We start from the raw sequence: 15176 nt of genomic DNA on the forward strand, positions 1-15176 counted from the left end.
CAGTCTTAATGTTCTCCTTTTCAGAGTGGACACATTGTTTGCAGTGTGCACAACCTGTGCTAAAATTGAGTAACACGTTTTGGTTTATTTCATTCCATTTACGAGTTTTGTCAATTTAGTAATTTTCTTTTGTTTGGAGCTCTCCTGTCAATGTTGAGTAAGGACGCGTATGCATAGAAGTAAGCCTATAGGCTACCTGGCCTGCGCACAAATGTAGGCATACAAAATGTGCCCATTTGGGGATCTGATAGTATTTTTGATTGACTTAACACACCACCACTAAATGACCTGTGGAACTTTTCAAAGTAATGTTTTCTTCACCTCAAACAGCAAACCGGAAGGGTTTGAGGGGAGGGTAATGGTGGACCGAAGACTGAAAGTCTAGACAGACGTGGTGGCTTGCATACAATTGGGTCAGCCTTAATGCCCACCATGAAGCCTTTAGACAGCACAGCTAGCGGTCTTATTCCTATTCCGCAACAACTATTGGTTCCGATGACTGTTAGGAACTGGAAAGGGAAGGCCATAATCGACACAGGGGAATTTTACACCCTGATGCAAGAGGCCCTGTGGCAGAACATGGCATTACCTCATGAGGAGCTACGAACATGGGAGGAGGGACCATTGTACTTGGCCAATGGAGAACCTACCACTCCCTTGGGCTGGATTAGTATGATAATAAAACTGCATGGTGAGACTATTAACCTTCCTGTGGCAATTCTTGCAGATTCAAGCCTTGCATTTGCTGTAGTCCTTGGCCTAGACTTCCTGTTCTTCAGTGGACTGACCATCTCTATGTCCGAACCCTCCTATCGGCTACACTATGACTATTCCCAGCCTCATCCATTTCCACCTGGTAATGCACTGATTTCAGGCCTGTTACATTATGCCGAGTCCGGACAAGGTCAAGTCAGAGACAGAGAAAATAGAAAGAGACAAAGACAAAAACATTTTCCACCAGTGAAGTCTGAGAACCCAACTATCACCCTGATTACCACCATACCCCCCCCTTCTATCCGAGAGCAAAAACAAACCTGATGCGGATTTCTACATCAAACAAGCATATCTGTCGGATGATGAAAGGTGGCAGCTCTCCCAGATGTTGGACGTGAACAGTGAGGTCTGTACTCTTACACTTGGCCGTACAACCGTCTTCAAACACAAAATCTATACCCGGCATGAGGTCCCCATTAAGCAGCGTCCCTACAGGCTGTCCCCCGCCAAACTGGCAATTCTCAATGAACAGCTCAAAAGCATGTTGGAGAATGGAATTGTGGAACCTTCTTTTTCTGAATGGGCTTCTCCGGTTGTCCTGATTCCTATGAAAGATGGTGGATATCGATTCTGTGTGGACTACAGGAAGCCGAATGCCATAACAGAAAGCGATGCCTACCCTCTACCAAACATAAATGACATACTGGAATCTCTGGCAGGGGCATCCATCTTTAGTATACTGGAATCTCTGGCAGGGACATCCATCTTTAGTAATCTGGATCTGAACAGTGGCTATTGGCAGGTGTCAGAAAGTTTCACAGTTGAAGTGTACCTATGATACAAATTACAGACCTCTACATGCTTTGTAAGTAGGAAAACCTGCAAAATCGGCAGTGTATCGAATACTTGTTCTCCCCACTGTAGTTGATTTTATTTAAACACATCGGGTGTGTCTACAGTGCATTCAGAAAGTATTCAGACCCCTTGACTTTTTCCACATTCTGTTACGTTACAGCCTTATTCTAAAATAGATGTGTTCTTAATCTCCACACAATACCCCATAATGACAAAGCAAAAACAGGTTTTTAGAAATTGTTGCAAATTTATAAAAATAAAATAAAAACACTTTACTCAGTACTTTGTTGAAGCACCTTTGGCAGCAATTACATCCTTGAGTCTTCTTGGGTATGACGCTAGAAGCTTGGCACAACTGTATTTTGAGAGTTTCTCCCATTCTTCTCCGCAGATCCTATCAAGCTCTGTTAGGTTGGATTGGGAGCGCCACTGCACAGCTTTTTTCAGGTCTCTCCAGAGATGTTCGATCGGGTTCACGTCCAGGCTCTGGCTGGGCCACTCAAGGACATTCAGAGACTTGTCCCAAAACCACTTCTGCATTGTCTTGGCTGTGTGCTTATGGTTGTTGTCCTGTTGGAAGGTGAACCTTCGCCCCAGTCTAAGGTCCTGAGCGCTCTGGAGCAGGTTTTCATCAAGGATCTCTCTGTACTTTGCTCCATTCATCTTTCCCTCGATCCTGACAAGTAAACCAGTCCCTGCCGCTGAAAAAGATCCCCAACAGCATAAGGTAACAGAAAGTGGAAAAAGTCAAGGGGTCTGAATACTTTCTGTACCAGGTTTCCTCCAGACGTGGCGCTTCGAATTCCGGCCAAATAATTCAATCTTGGTTTCATCAGACCAGAGAATCTTGTCTCATGGTCAGAGACCTTTAGGTGCCTTCTGGCAAACTCAGAGCGGCTTTCATGTGCCTTTTACTGAGAAATGGGTTCCGTCTGGCCACGCCTGATTGATGGAGTGCTGCAGAGATGGTTGGCCTTCTGGAAAGTCCTCCCGGAAAGTTCTCCCATCTCCACAGAGAAACTCTAGAGCTCTGTCAGAGTGACCATCGGGTACATGGTCACTTCCCTGACAGAGGCCCTTTCTCCCCCGATTGCTCAGTTTAGCCAGGCAGCCAGCTCTGGAAAGAGTCTTGGTGGTTCCAAACTTAATCCATTTAAGAATGATGGAAGACAGAATTTTTTTGGTAGCTTTCCCTATATCTGTGCCTCGACACAATCATGTCTTGGGGCTCAAATGACAATTTCTTTGACCTCATGGCTTGTTTTTTTTTCAGACATAACTGTCAACTGTGGGACCTTATAGACAGATGTGTGCATGTCCAATCAATTGAATGTACCACAGGTGGACTCCAATCAAGTTGTTGAAACAACTCAAGGATGACTACATATTGAGTCTCGTAGCAAAGGGTTGTAAAAATGTCTAAACATCTGTTTTTGTGTGGTCATTATGGGGTATTGTGTGTAGATTAATTCATGAATTTGGGCGTTTTAATCCATTTTAGAATAAAGCTGTAACGTAACAAAATGTGAAAAAAGTGTAGGGGTCTGAATTCTTTCTGAATGCACTGTATATATGGAAAAAGACAGATTGATCAAAATAACAGATAACGTCGGTCAACCAAGATTCCTTAGTCGGGGACAGCCCTATTTTTCCTTTTAAATGTTTGTACACATGACTTGCCATTTGTTGTACAGGAAAGTAAGATAATAGGCTTGCAAGGGGGGCCTAGGGCTCAACTGTATAAGTTTGAATGTCAAAGGAATTTTGAAATTTGTTAATGCAACAGGGTCTTGGGCACACTTACAACTTCAAGGCAAACATAGCTTTTTTTTTTTACAGGAAATATGGCTCTAACCAAATTACCATTTCATGCTTCATGTGGGACAGCCATTCTGATCAATCATAATACACATCTTACACTTTCCCAGGTTCTCAAGACATTAATGGTTGATCTATTGTGGTCTCAGAGACGCTGTATAATATACCTGTGGTTCTGGCAAATATTTAAGCCCCTAAGGTATACGATATAAACTTAATGAAAAATGTGTGCACTAAATTCCACAACAAGGCAATACACCCCCCCCCCCCAATTACATCTTGCAACAATGGTTTTGAATACTCTTGAAACTGTTGGGGGAAATATCTGGGTATAAGCTGAACCTGCATAAATGTGAAATGTCCACCAGTTAATCGCCATTTTAAAGGCCTCCTGAAGGCAAACTTTACAAAGTTATTAAAACATACTAAACCTGACTGAGCGCTGGTTGCTTCTTCCCCTCTATCTGGACGAATAAATACTTTTTTCTAAATCGTTCTATAACAATCTAGATCATGTCATTACCTCTCATTTGGAAGAAGAAAACCACTCGGGTACATCAAATATTCCTTCAAAGGCCTAAAAACCAAGGTGGCCTGGCATTATCCAACATGCAGTTCTACTGGTCTGCAAATATCAGAAATATGATATATGTACTGGCTTGACTCTCATAACTATTCAACCCTTTTGCACCCTTTTAGGTGCAAATTGAAGAATCAGCCGGTGAAACATCTTTATTCACCCTTATCTCAATATCCAATATCCAAGTATACAGGTGTTAATTTTATTTAACTAGGGAACCCAGTTAAGAACAAATTCGGACGTAAAGGATTTACACCAGATACCCGACCAGGCCCAAATCACCATCATTCGCATGAAGAGAGAGAATTTGTGAGAATTTGTCAGCGAGCAGTTAACCTGCCTATTGGCCAACGTGCAATCCTTGGAGAATAAAGTGGATGAGCTCCGTTCAAGACTATCCTACCAACAGGACATTAAAAACTAATATCTTACATTTCACTGCGTCGTGGATGAATGACGACACGGGTAATATACAGTAGGCAGATTTTTCTTGCATCGGCAAGACAGAACAGCTGCCTCCGTTAAAACAACGAGTGGTGGTCTGTATGCTCGCCTGAGGTAGAGTACCTCATGATAAGCCGTAGACCACACTATTTACCTAGAGAGTATCTATATTTTTCGTAGTTGCCTATTTATGTTGGCACTAAAACAGCACTCAACAAGCTGTATAAAGCCATAAGCAAACAAGAAAATGCTCATCCAGAGGAGGCGCTCCCCCTAGTAGTCGGGAACTTTAACGCAGGCAAACTTAAATTTGTTTTACCTCATTTCTACCAGCATGTCACATGTGCAACCGGGGGGGGGGGGGGTATATATATATATAAATAAATAAAACTCTAGATCACCTTTACTCCACACACAAAGATGCATAACAAAGCTCGCCATCCATTTGTCCATTTGGCAAATCTGACCATAAGCAGGAATCCTCCTTGACTCGATACGAAAGCGGTCAGATGCTGAAGGACTGTTGTGCTTGCACAGAATGGACTAGGTTCCGGATCTCATCCGATGGCATTGAGGAATATACCACATCAGTCACAGGCTTCATTAGTAAGTGCATCGGTGACATTGTCCCCACAGTGACCGTACATACATACCCCAACCAGAAGCCATGGATTACAGGCAACATCCGCACCGAGCTAAAGGGTAGAGCTGCCGCTTTCAAGGAGATGGACTCTAACCTGGACGCTTATAAAAATTCCTACTACACCCTCAGACAAACCATCCAACAGGCAAAGCATCAATAAAGGACTAAGACTGAATTCTACTAAACCGGCTCCAATGCTCGTCGGATGTGGCAGGTCATGCAAACTACATTTACATTTACATTTAAGTCATTTAGCAGACGCTCTTATCCAGAGCGACTTAAATTGGTGCATTCACCTTATGACATCCAGTGGAACAACCACTTTACAATAGTGCATCTAAATATTTTAAGGGGGGAGGGGGGTGAGAAGGATTACTTTATCCTATCCTAGGTATTCCTTAAAGAGGTGGGGTTTCAGGTGTCTCCGGAAGGTGGTGATTGACTCCGCTGTCCTGGCGTCGTGAGGGAGTTTGTTCCACCATTGGGGAGCCAGAGCAGCGAACAGTTTTGACTGAGCTGAGCGGGAACTGTACTTCCTCAGTGGTAGGGAGGCGAGCAGGCCAGAGGTGGATGAACGCAGTGCCCTTATTTGGGTGTAGGGCCTGATCAGAGCCTGGAGGTACTGAGGTGCCGTTCCCCTCACAGCTCCGTAGGCAAGCACCATGGTCTTGTAGCGGATGCGAGCTTCAACTGGAAGCCAGTGGAGAGAGCGGAGGAGCGGGGTGACGTGAGAGAACTTGGGAAGGTTGAACACTAGACGGGCTGCGGCGTTCTGGATGAGTTGTAGGGGTTTAATGGCACAGGCAGGGAGCCCAGCCAACAGTGAGTTGCAGTAATCCAGACGGGAGATGACAAGTGCCTGGATTAGGACCTGCGCCGCTTCCTGTGTGAGGCAGGGTCGTACTCTGCGGATGTTGTAGAGCATGAACCTACAGGAACGGGCCACCGCCTTGATGTTAGTTGAGAACGACAGTTTGTTGTCCAGGATCACGCCAAGGTTCTTAGCGCTCTGGGAGGAGGACACAATGGAGTTGTCAACCGTGATGGCGAGATCATGGAACGGGCAGTCCTTCCCCCGGGAGGAAGAGCAGCTCAGTCTTGCCGAAGTTCAGCTTGAGGTGGTGATCCGTCAAACTACTAGGGGCTACAAAGGGAAGCCCAGTGACAAGCCTATCAGACGAGCTAAATGACTTCCTATCCGCACTTCGAGGCAATCAACACTGAAGCATGCATGAAAGCACCAGATGTTCCAGACCACTGCCGATGTGAGTAAGTTTTTTTAAAGAGGTCAACATTCACAAGACCGTAGGGCCAGACGGATTACCAGGACGTGTACTCTGAGCATCGGCTGACCAACTGGCAAGTGTCTTCACTGACATTTTCAACCTGTCCGCTTCAACCTGTACCTACGTTTCAAGCAGACCACCATAGTCCCTGTGCCCAAGAACACAAAGGTAACCTGCCTAAATGACTACCGACCCGTAACACTTTGAAAGTGCGGTCATGGCTCACATCAACATTATCATCCCACAATCCCTAGACCCACCCCAATTTGCATACCACCCCAAAAGATCCACAGATAACGCACTCTACTGCACTGCCTTTTCGCACCTGGAAAAAGTAACACCTATGTGAGAATGCTGTTCATTGACTACAGTTCAGCATTCAACATCATAGTGCCCTCAAAGCTCATCACTAAGCTAAGGAACCTGGGATTAAACACCTCCCTCTGCAACTGGATCATGCATTTCCTGACAGGCTACCCCAGGTGGTAAGAGTAGACAACAACACATCTGCCATGCTGATCCTCAACACGGGAAACACTCAGGGGTGCGTGCTCAGTCCCCTCCTGTACTCCCTGGCCAAGCACGACTCCAACACCATCATTAAATTTGCTGACGACAACAGTGGTAGGCCTGATCACCGACAACGATGAGACAGCCTATAGGGAGGTCAGAGACATGGTCAGAGAACTGGTGCCAAGACAACAACCTCCCCCTCAACGTGATCAAGGCAAAGGAGAAGATCGTGGACTACAGGAAAAGGAGGGCCGAGCACGCCCCCATTCCCATCGACAGGGCTGTAGTGGAGCTGGTTGAGAGCTTCAAGTTCCTTGGTGTCCACATCACCAACAAACTATCATGGTCCAAACACACCAAGACAGTTGTGAAGAGGTCACGACAACGCCCATTCCCCCTCAGGAGACTGAAAATATTTGGCATGGGTCCTCAGATCCTCAAAAAGTTCTATAGCTTTACCATCGAGAGCATGACTGGTTGCATTACCTGACTGGTTGCATTACTGCCTGGTATGGCAACTGCCTGGCCTCCGACTGCAAGGCGCTACAGAGGGTAGTGCATACGGCCCAATACATCACTGGGGCCAAGCTTCCTGCCATCCAGGACCTCTATACCAGACTTGGCGCAAGTGGCACTGGAGCGCCAAGTCTAGGTCCAAAAAGTCTAGGTCCCGTTTATTATCTATGCATAGTCACTTTAACCCTACCTACATTTAACCCTACCTACATGTACATATTACCTCAATTACCTTGACAAACCTGTACCCCCGCACATTGACACAGTACCGGTACCCCCTGTATATAGCCACGTTATTTTATTGTTGCTCTAATTTTTTTTACTTCAATTTATTTATATAGTAAATATTTTTTCTTAAATTATCGTTTTTCTTAACTGCATAGTTGCTTAAGGACTAGTAAGTAAGCATTTCACGGTAAGATCTACAAATGTTGTACTCGGCACATGTGACAAATAAAATTTGATTTGGTGGCACCTTTTGGTCTACCACCTACTGGTTTAATGCTGTCCAGGCAGTGCAGGCTGCAATAATCTTTCTCTACAATCCATGCCAAGAGACAAATTCTTGAGTGGAAAGTGAGTGCAGTATTTAATTCATTTTTTAAAACTAGAAAATATATTATACTTTAAAAGGAAATTATTTATTTCATCCCACCTGGGGGGGGCCTTCATAGACCTACAAATGCCAGGCCCTCCTTTCGATTTATAAATTGCTTGACTGACGTTTCTTTTGTTGTCATTTGCACTCATTGTGTGGATGGCTTGGTACAGCTGAGAATCTGCTCCCATATCTGTCTGTATACCTCAGCTGGTGCTAGCCCTCGGGACTCAAACCTCTCATTGAGGTTGGGTGTATGAGGATGGTGCACCCTTTTGGGTCCCTGGGACCAAGCACTTCCTTCTAAAAATTTATAAATGTACATGACCCATCTAAAGATATGACTGTGTGAAGTAATCTGATATTGTAAGCCATGAAATGTACATTAAATATTTCTGAAAATGAAAGCTGAAAAAAGGAATATATATTGATATAAAAATGACACTCAAGCCCTTCGTTCAAACCATCCAGGGTACCCTCCTTACTTGCTGTGCTGAGACATGGTATTCGGGGGCAGGTCTTCATTGTGCCCCAGAGCGCTGAGTGACGATTGCTTTGATGTGGTCAACAAAGAGGCGGGCCCTGAGCCACTGTCCGTCAGTGTAGCCATGGAGACGGACACGGGTGCGGCCGAATCAGAGGCTGACTTCACAGACACTGCAGATCCTGCTGCAGGTGGGCAGACTGAACAGAGACAAGATGGAGGGAGAGATGGATTCTGGAATTAGTGCCAACCCAGAACGACAAAAGCTCTACAATACACATACTGTCTGATTGGGGAGATTGTCCATAGATTGCCATTCCAAGCTGTTTCCTCTAAGGGTTACTTTGAATGAATAGCCATAAAATACTAACCGAGAACCACAAAATAACAGGCCATGGTTCCAGAGTACTTAACCTACATCCAGGAAATGCATGGTAGCGGAGTACCACTTCACACAGTTGCCAGGACGGCCATAACTCCCATATATTCAGCCTTCCTTCACTGCAAACCCACACAACTACCAAAATGACTCACCTTCTACAGATTGCGTATGTACTGAACTGAATCCATTCTGAAAAAACAAGTTCAAGTGGGCTTGTTAGGGTACAGTAACATAGGGGAGACATTTCCATAGCAACAGTCCATTCAGTAACAGAGGGAGCTGTTCAAAGAAAAGTGAACAGAGCAATTTATTTTGTATTTATCTAGGAATAAACACAATATGAGTGGAGGAATGATACATGAACGGCGCAATGAATGAATGGAGGCTCACCTCAATGTCTTTCTGCGGGGAGGAGGCGGTGGGGTAGCGTCGGGCCTGAGGAGCCCTCTGGTCATACATGTCCATCTGGCTGGTGTTGGACAGGGAGGGAGTTGCCTCACTGGAGGAAAAGCAGGGTGATTATATAAAGCCAAAGGCTACTTTGAAAAAGGAGAAAGAGTCCAGTCTCAAAACTCAAGTGGAGCCAAGTGGCAAAAAATGCTTCACATGGGTCTGTTTGTGGTGTTATAGTTGTACAAGACTCCATCTTACACAAATTGTGCTGTGTCTGGTATGACTGAGATGAGTGCTCACCTGCTGGGGCTTGAGTAGAGGCAGTTCTGAACCTGGCAGCCTGGTGAGGAGGTGACGGGGATGATGTCATACTCCTGGAGTACAGGTTCAGAGCCAAACTGCAGCAATCCAAACTGCAGGTTGAGCCCAGAGATGTCTGCCGAGCCAGGCATCTCCACCGGCGTCGCTGGGATCTGGAATAAAATATAATAAATGGTTGATGTCAGTGACAGCAAGGAAATTAAGTTATGAAAAAGTAGGGAGAGGTAGGGATACATAGGTGTTAGGCAAAGAGTGCTGAAAGTAAAGTGAATTTGTGCTCACTGTTTGCTGCGAGTGAGCTAGTGTTACCTGAGGAAAATAGTTAGAAGCTGGGCGCAGCATGACCGGCCATTCACTCTCTTTACATAGTCTTTCTATCAGTGTTGAGCTGTTACCTTGGTCGTGATGGAGGTCCTCTTCTTCTGCTGCTTGAGCTTGTGCTGCTGCAATGGCAGGGGGCTGGAGCCCTGGGCGTCCGGCGAGCTAGGGGACACCTGCTGCCCAGGGGGCACCGTCATTTTGGGGAGGGAGGACACGGGGGGCGCCATGAGGGACGAGGGGGTGCTCTGTGGGGGCAGGGAGGAGGGGACAGAAGGGGGGAGGAAGGCATCCAACACGGAGGTGGATTGGTAGGGCTGGCGCTTTGTGAAGGGGCTATGGGCCGCAGGCTCCGGCTGGGCGTTCATGTCTGGGGAGGTGATTAGAGAAAGGAAGGTAGGGGCTACACCTGATGGCTATAAACTTAAAACAAATATCTGAATCTGAACGTTGCATAGGGCAATTAACATGTGTCCTCTTCATAAACAGAAATACCAGTCATGTAGGCATTTCTAACTCTCTCCAAACCAAAGTCAGTCTAGCCTCTATATATACCCCTTACTTTACTTGACAACCATCCAAACTGCCTCTATAGTCCCGGTATCTCCCTGAGTGTCCTCTTACCATACTGGCCCAGCGCTGCAGGGCTGGTGTCCCAGGAGGGGGAAGGCTGTCCTGTTTGGGAGTGCTGGGCAGCCAGCTGAGCCAAGGCCTGGGCAGTCTTAAACTGCTCCAAGAACTGGGAGCCGCTGGTCGTCCCTGTGCTGCCTCCTTTAGGGTCCCCTACTTCACCGAAGCCCTTGCTTAGCATGCTCACCTGCAATGGGAACAAAAGAAGAGGAACTGACAGTCTGCAAGTTTTAGGAATGAGTGTGGAACAGAATAGAACAGCTGTGCTGGTTTATTGCTTGAACACTTAAAGTGGAACTGACTGGATTTGAATAACATTGCCGTAAGTCTTATTCAAAGTCTTATTATGCATTTGGAAAGTAGTCAGACACTGACATTTTCCACTTAAAATTGTTTTTCACCCCCTCAATCTACACACAATACTCCATGACAAACTATGAAACTATAACACACATGTAATCATATAGTAACCAAAAAAATTGTTAAAATCAAAATCCATTTTATATTTGAGATTCTTCAAAGTAGCCACCTATTGCCTTGATAACAACTTTGCACACACTTAGAATTCCCTCAACCAGCTTCATGAGGTAGTCACCTGGAACACATTTCAATTAACAGGTGTAACTTGTTAATAATTTGTTAATAATTAATCATTTGTGTTGTGACGAGGTAGGGGTGGTATACAGATGATAGCCCTATTTGTTAAAAGACCCAAGTCCATATCATGGCAGCTCAAATAACAGCTCAAATAAGCAAAGAGAAACGACATTCCATCATTACTTTAAGACATGGTCAGTCAAATTTCAAGAACTTTGAACGTTTCTTCAAGTGCAGTTGCAAAAACCATCAAGCGCCATGAAACTGGCTCTCACGACGACCACCACAGGAAAGGAAGGCCCAGAATTACCTTTGCTGCAGAGGATAAGTTCATTAGAGTTACCATCCTCAGAAATCAGCAATTAACTGCACCTCAGATTTCAGCCAAAATAAATGCTTCAGAGTTAAAGTAACAGACACGTCTCAACATCAACTGTTCAGAGGAGACTGCATGAATCAGGCCATCATAGTCGAATTGCTGCAAAGAAACCACTAAAGGACACAAATATGAATAAGCGACTTCCTTGGGCCAAGAAACACGAGCAATGGTCATTAGACCGGTGTAAATCTGTCCTTTGGTCTGCTGAGCCCAAAAATGAGATTTTTGGTTCCAACCGCTGTTTCTTTATGAGACGCAGAGTTGGGGAACAGATGATCTCCGCATGTGTGGTTCCCACCGTGAAGCATGGAGGAGGTGTGATGGTGCTTTGCTGGTGACACTGTCAGTGATTTATTTAGAATTCAAGGCAAACTTAACCAGCATGTCTACCACAGCATTCTACAGTGATACACCATCCCATCTGGTCTGCACTTAGTGGGAATATAATTTGTTTTTCAACAGGACAATGACCCAACACACCTCCAGGCTATGTTAGAACAATTTGACCAATTTCACCCGACCTCAACCCAATTGAGATGATTGAGATGAGTTGGACCGCAGAGTGAAAGAAAAGTAGCCAACAACTGCTTTGCATATTTGGGAACTCCTTCAAGACTGTTGGAAAAGCATTCCAGGTGAAGTTGATTTATTTTGAAGAGTCAAAAATATAAAATATATTTGGATTTGCTTAACACCTTTTTGGTTGCTACATAATTCCATGTCTGTTAATTCATAGATTTGATGTCTATAATCAAAATAAAGAAAAACCCTTGAATGAGTAGTTGTCCAAACATTTGAATGGTACTGTATGTAAATACCACAGGAGTCCTCTTACATTTGGGAACTTTACAGTCCTATTGATCAAACAACCATAAAAAGGCAGGCCAACAAGATCAACAACTAATGCTAGCCAGAGGAAAATGAGCTAAAATCTAACGAAGGAACATTAGATAAACCCTCAAACTTTTTCTGCTAGTGGGCCATCACAACTGCACTAATAAACAATGGGGAATAAATAGTAAGTAGCCTGTTCTTCCTTCTGCAGCTTGCCTGCTAATGCATTCTTATCCCAACCAAGAACCCAAGCTAACAGGCTAAAGTTGGCTAGCTTGTTACATCCAGACACAAATGAGAGAACACCTCACTCTGACCATTTTACTTGCCATAGCAGAGCTGGTTAGGCTGTTTACATGTTATCTGGAGCGTTCGTGACTAACCATAACCTTTTTATTTTGCCTTTGTTTACTGACACCAGTCATATTCTGCAGGTGTTGCACGTTCGTAAATTAATCTGTTATTCTTCACTCTGGCACACAGATGAGTGCTCTGGATTCGGAGTTGATAGCATATATTGCATTCGCAAATGGACTCTGGCTTACTGGATAACAGTCGTTCAAGGTTCAGCATAGTGATTCACATTTCTGGCTAGCTAACCTAGCTGCACCTGCATCTCTAGCTGTGTAGCAGGTGAAAAATGTTATGAGGGGAAAAGTCACTCACTCACCAACTGCTCCAATGACATCCTCCTAGAAGCTAGCTATCGTTAGGCTCTGTGTTTTTAGCTTGCTCCATAAATAGATATGCTAGCCTATTAGCTACATGACTGACTTGTGATAATTGCCCTTGCTAGTTTGATTGTATTGACATTAGGGCTGGGCGATATGGCTAAAATATCATATCAGGTATAAAAAAATAAAAGACAATATTATGTTTTATTAATATGAAGTCATTTCAATGGGTCTTTCTCTATTCTGATTGCTTTATACTGTTCAATTCAACCGACAATTATCTTCAAGCATTATCAATCTCTGCATTTCCTGCACTCATTTGAGATCATTTTCACACTGTCACGTAGGGCTTCACAATATGGGAAGCATTATTTTTAACCAAATGTTGCAATTGCGATTTGAGCAAAACACTTGGGTGAACTGTAGGAATCATGGAAATGGAATTACTCTAAATCTATAGTTAGAATTTAAAAGTGGGCACTTTCAATACAGTCTGACATAACGAATGAAAATGCCAGTGAATAGTTATTGTGACAGGGTAGCAACCAAACTGTTGACAAGTGTTTCTTAGTGGACCCTGTAATATTTGGCTACATTGAATGTTCTCTCTTAGCTATTCATGTAGCTAACATTCATGCAATGCATATTCCTCTTTGATTTAGAAGATACTGTTGCACAAACATGCCGATTGGGTCTACACCATCACTGGTATTATCAGGCTGTATAGCTACCGTAATTTCCGGACTACAAGCCGCTACTTTATTCCCACACTTTGAACCTCGCGGTTTACACAATGACGCGGCTAATTTATGGATTTTTCCCGCTTTCACAAGATCCATGCCGCCAAAAAACTGAGCACCGTCACATAATGTGACGTAAATCGAGCGCGCTCAAACTTCCCATCATTCTGATTACGGTAGTAATTTTGTCACCCTCATGGCAAAGACACGGAGAAATGCATATGATGCAGCTTTCAAGTTGAAGGCAATAAATCTGGCTGTTGGAAAAGGAAATAGAGCTGCTGCATGGGAGCTTGGCCTTAATGAGTCGATAAGACGTTTGAAACAGCAGCGTGAGGAACTGACTCAGTGCAGAAAAACAACAAAAGCTTTCAGAGGGAAGAAAAGCAGATGGCCCAAAGTATTTGCAGCCACTCGACATCAGTGTAAATCGTGCATTTAAGGTGGCGCTCCTTGTTCAGTGGGAGGCTTGGATGACAAGTGGGGAGAAATCCTTCACTAAAACAGGCCGCAGGCGAAGAGCATCTTATGGTCAAGTCTGCCAGTGGGTCCTGACAGCGTGGAGCATTGTCAAAAAATCCACTATCATCAACGGGTTTCGAAAAGCTGGACTGCTGCGTGTTGAAGGGGCAGCATGAGCTCAGCGGGGTATTTGCCTCCGGATGAAAGTGACGAGAGCGACAATGAAAACGATCCAACATCGGATGAAGCAATTCTGAGGCTATTCAACTCCGACACCGAAGGAGATGACTTCAGTGGTTTCAGTGCACAGGAGGAGGAAGATAGTGACCAATGACTTTCTTGGTAGGCTAATGTTTTAATTTTTGTTACAAGCCGTGTTTCGTTAAAGCCCATTTAATTTTGTTACAAGCCGTGTTTCGTTTAAAGGCTGTGTAAAGTTAATTTGTTTCAATGTACCGGTAGGCACCTGCGGCTTATAGACATGTGCGGCTTATTTATGTACAAAATACATATTTTTTAATAATTCAGTGGGTGCGGTTTATATTCAGGTGCGCTTAATAGTCCAGCAATTACGGTAGTTACATTTGCTCTGATTCAGTACATTTATTAGCTAGCTAGATAGCCAGTCGGAATAGCGATTAGCGGCTAACACGATTTAGGCCCATCTTGCTAAGACAAACTAGCCATTTGCAGATGTAAGAAACACAAACTAATAGTGTAATTATAGAACGCTAGTGGATTTATATTAAGAAGCAAAGTGAAAACAGCATCGTTGTCATCATTGTTGCATGTGCTGCATTGACCACTGAACGCAAGTGTCTCTTGGTCGAGGAACATCAAATGAGCTCCTTGAGTAAAGAGGGAGGGGCTAGGTCTGTATGGAAAGCGGCATGGAGAAAGAGGACTCAAGTAGTGGAGTAAACTATAAAAATAGACATTACACACAGCATATCACATTTAGCAAACCAAACATTCAAATACCATTATAGAAGGTA

General features: G+C 44.3%; 1 protein-coding gene across 12 annotated transcripts in view; it reads right to left on the reverse strand.

Moving 5' to 3' along the window:
* Nucleotides 1–15176, reverse strand: part of LOC124013398 (ubiquitin-associated protein 2-like) — an 87104-nt gene that overhangs the window by 27424 nt on the left and 44504 nt on the right. For all 12 annotated transcript variants that reach the window (XM_046327714.1, XM_046327725.1, XM_046327719.1 and 9 more), the window contains 6 exons: nucleotides 10490–10682; nucleotides 9943–10235; nucleotides 9527–9699; nucleotides 9224–9332; nucleotides 8986–9022; nucleotides 8453–8651 (listed from right to left, as the gene is read on the reverse strand). In XM_046327714.1, the coding sequence (XP_046183670.1) occupies nucleotides 8453–8651; nucleotides 8986–9022; nucleotides 9224–9332; nucleotides 9527–9699; nucleotides 9943–10235; nucleotides 10490–10682 (1004 nt within the window). The remainder of the gene's footprint in view (nucleotides 1–8452; nucleotides 8652–8985; nucleotides 9023–9223; nucleotides 9333–9526; nucleotides 9700–9942; nucleotides 10236–10489; nucleotides 10683–15176) is intronic.

Source organism: Oncorhynchus gorbuscha, linkage group LG24 (assembly GCF_021184085.1).
Source record: "Oncorhynchus gorbuscha isolate QuinsamMale2020 ecotype Even-year linkage group LG24, OgorEven_v1.0, whole genome shotgun sequence".
NCBI lineage: Eukaryota > Metazoa > Chordata > Actinopteri > Salmoniformes > Salmonidae > Oncorhynchus > Oncorhynchus gorbuscha.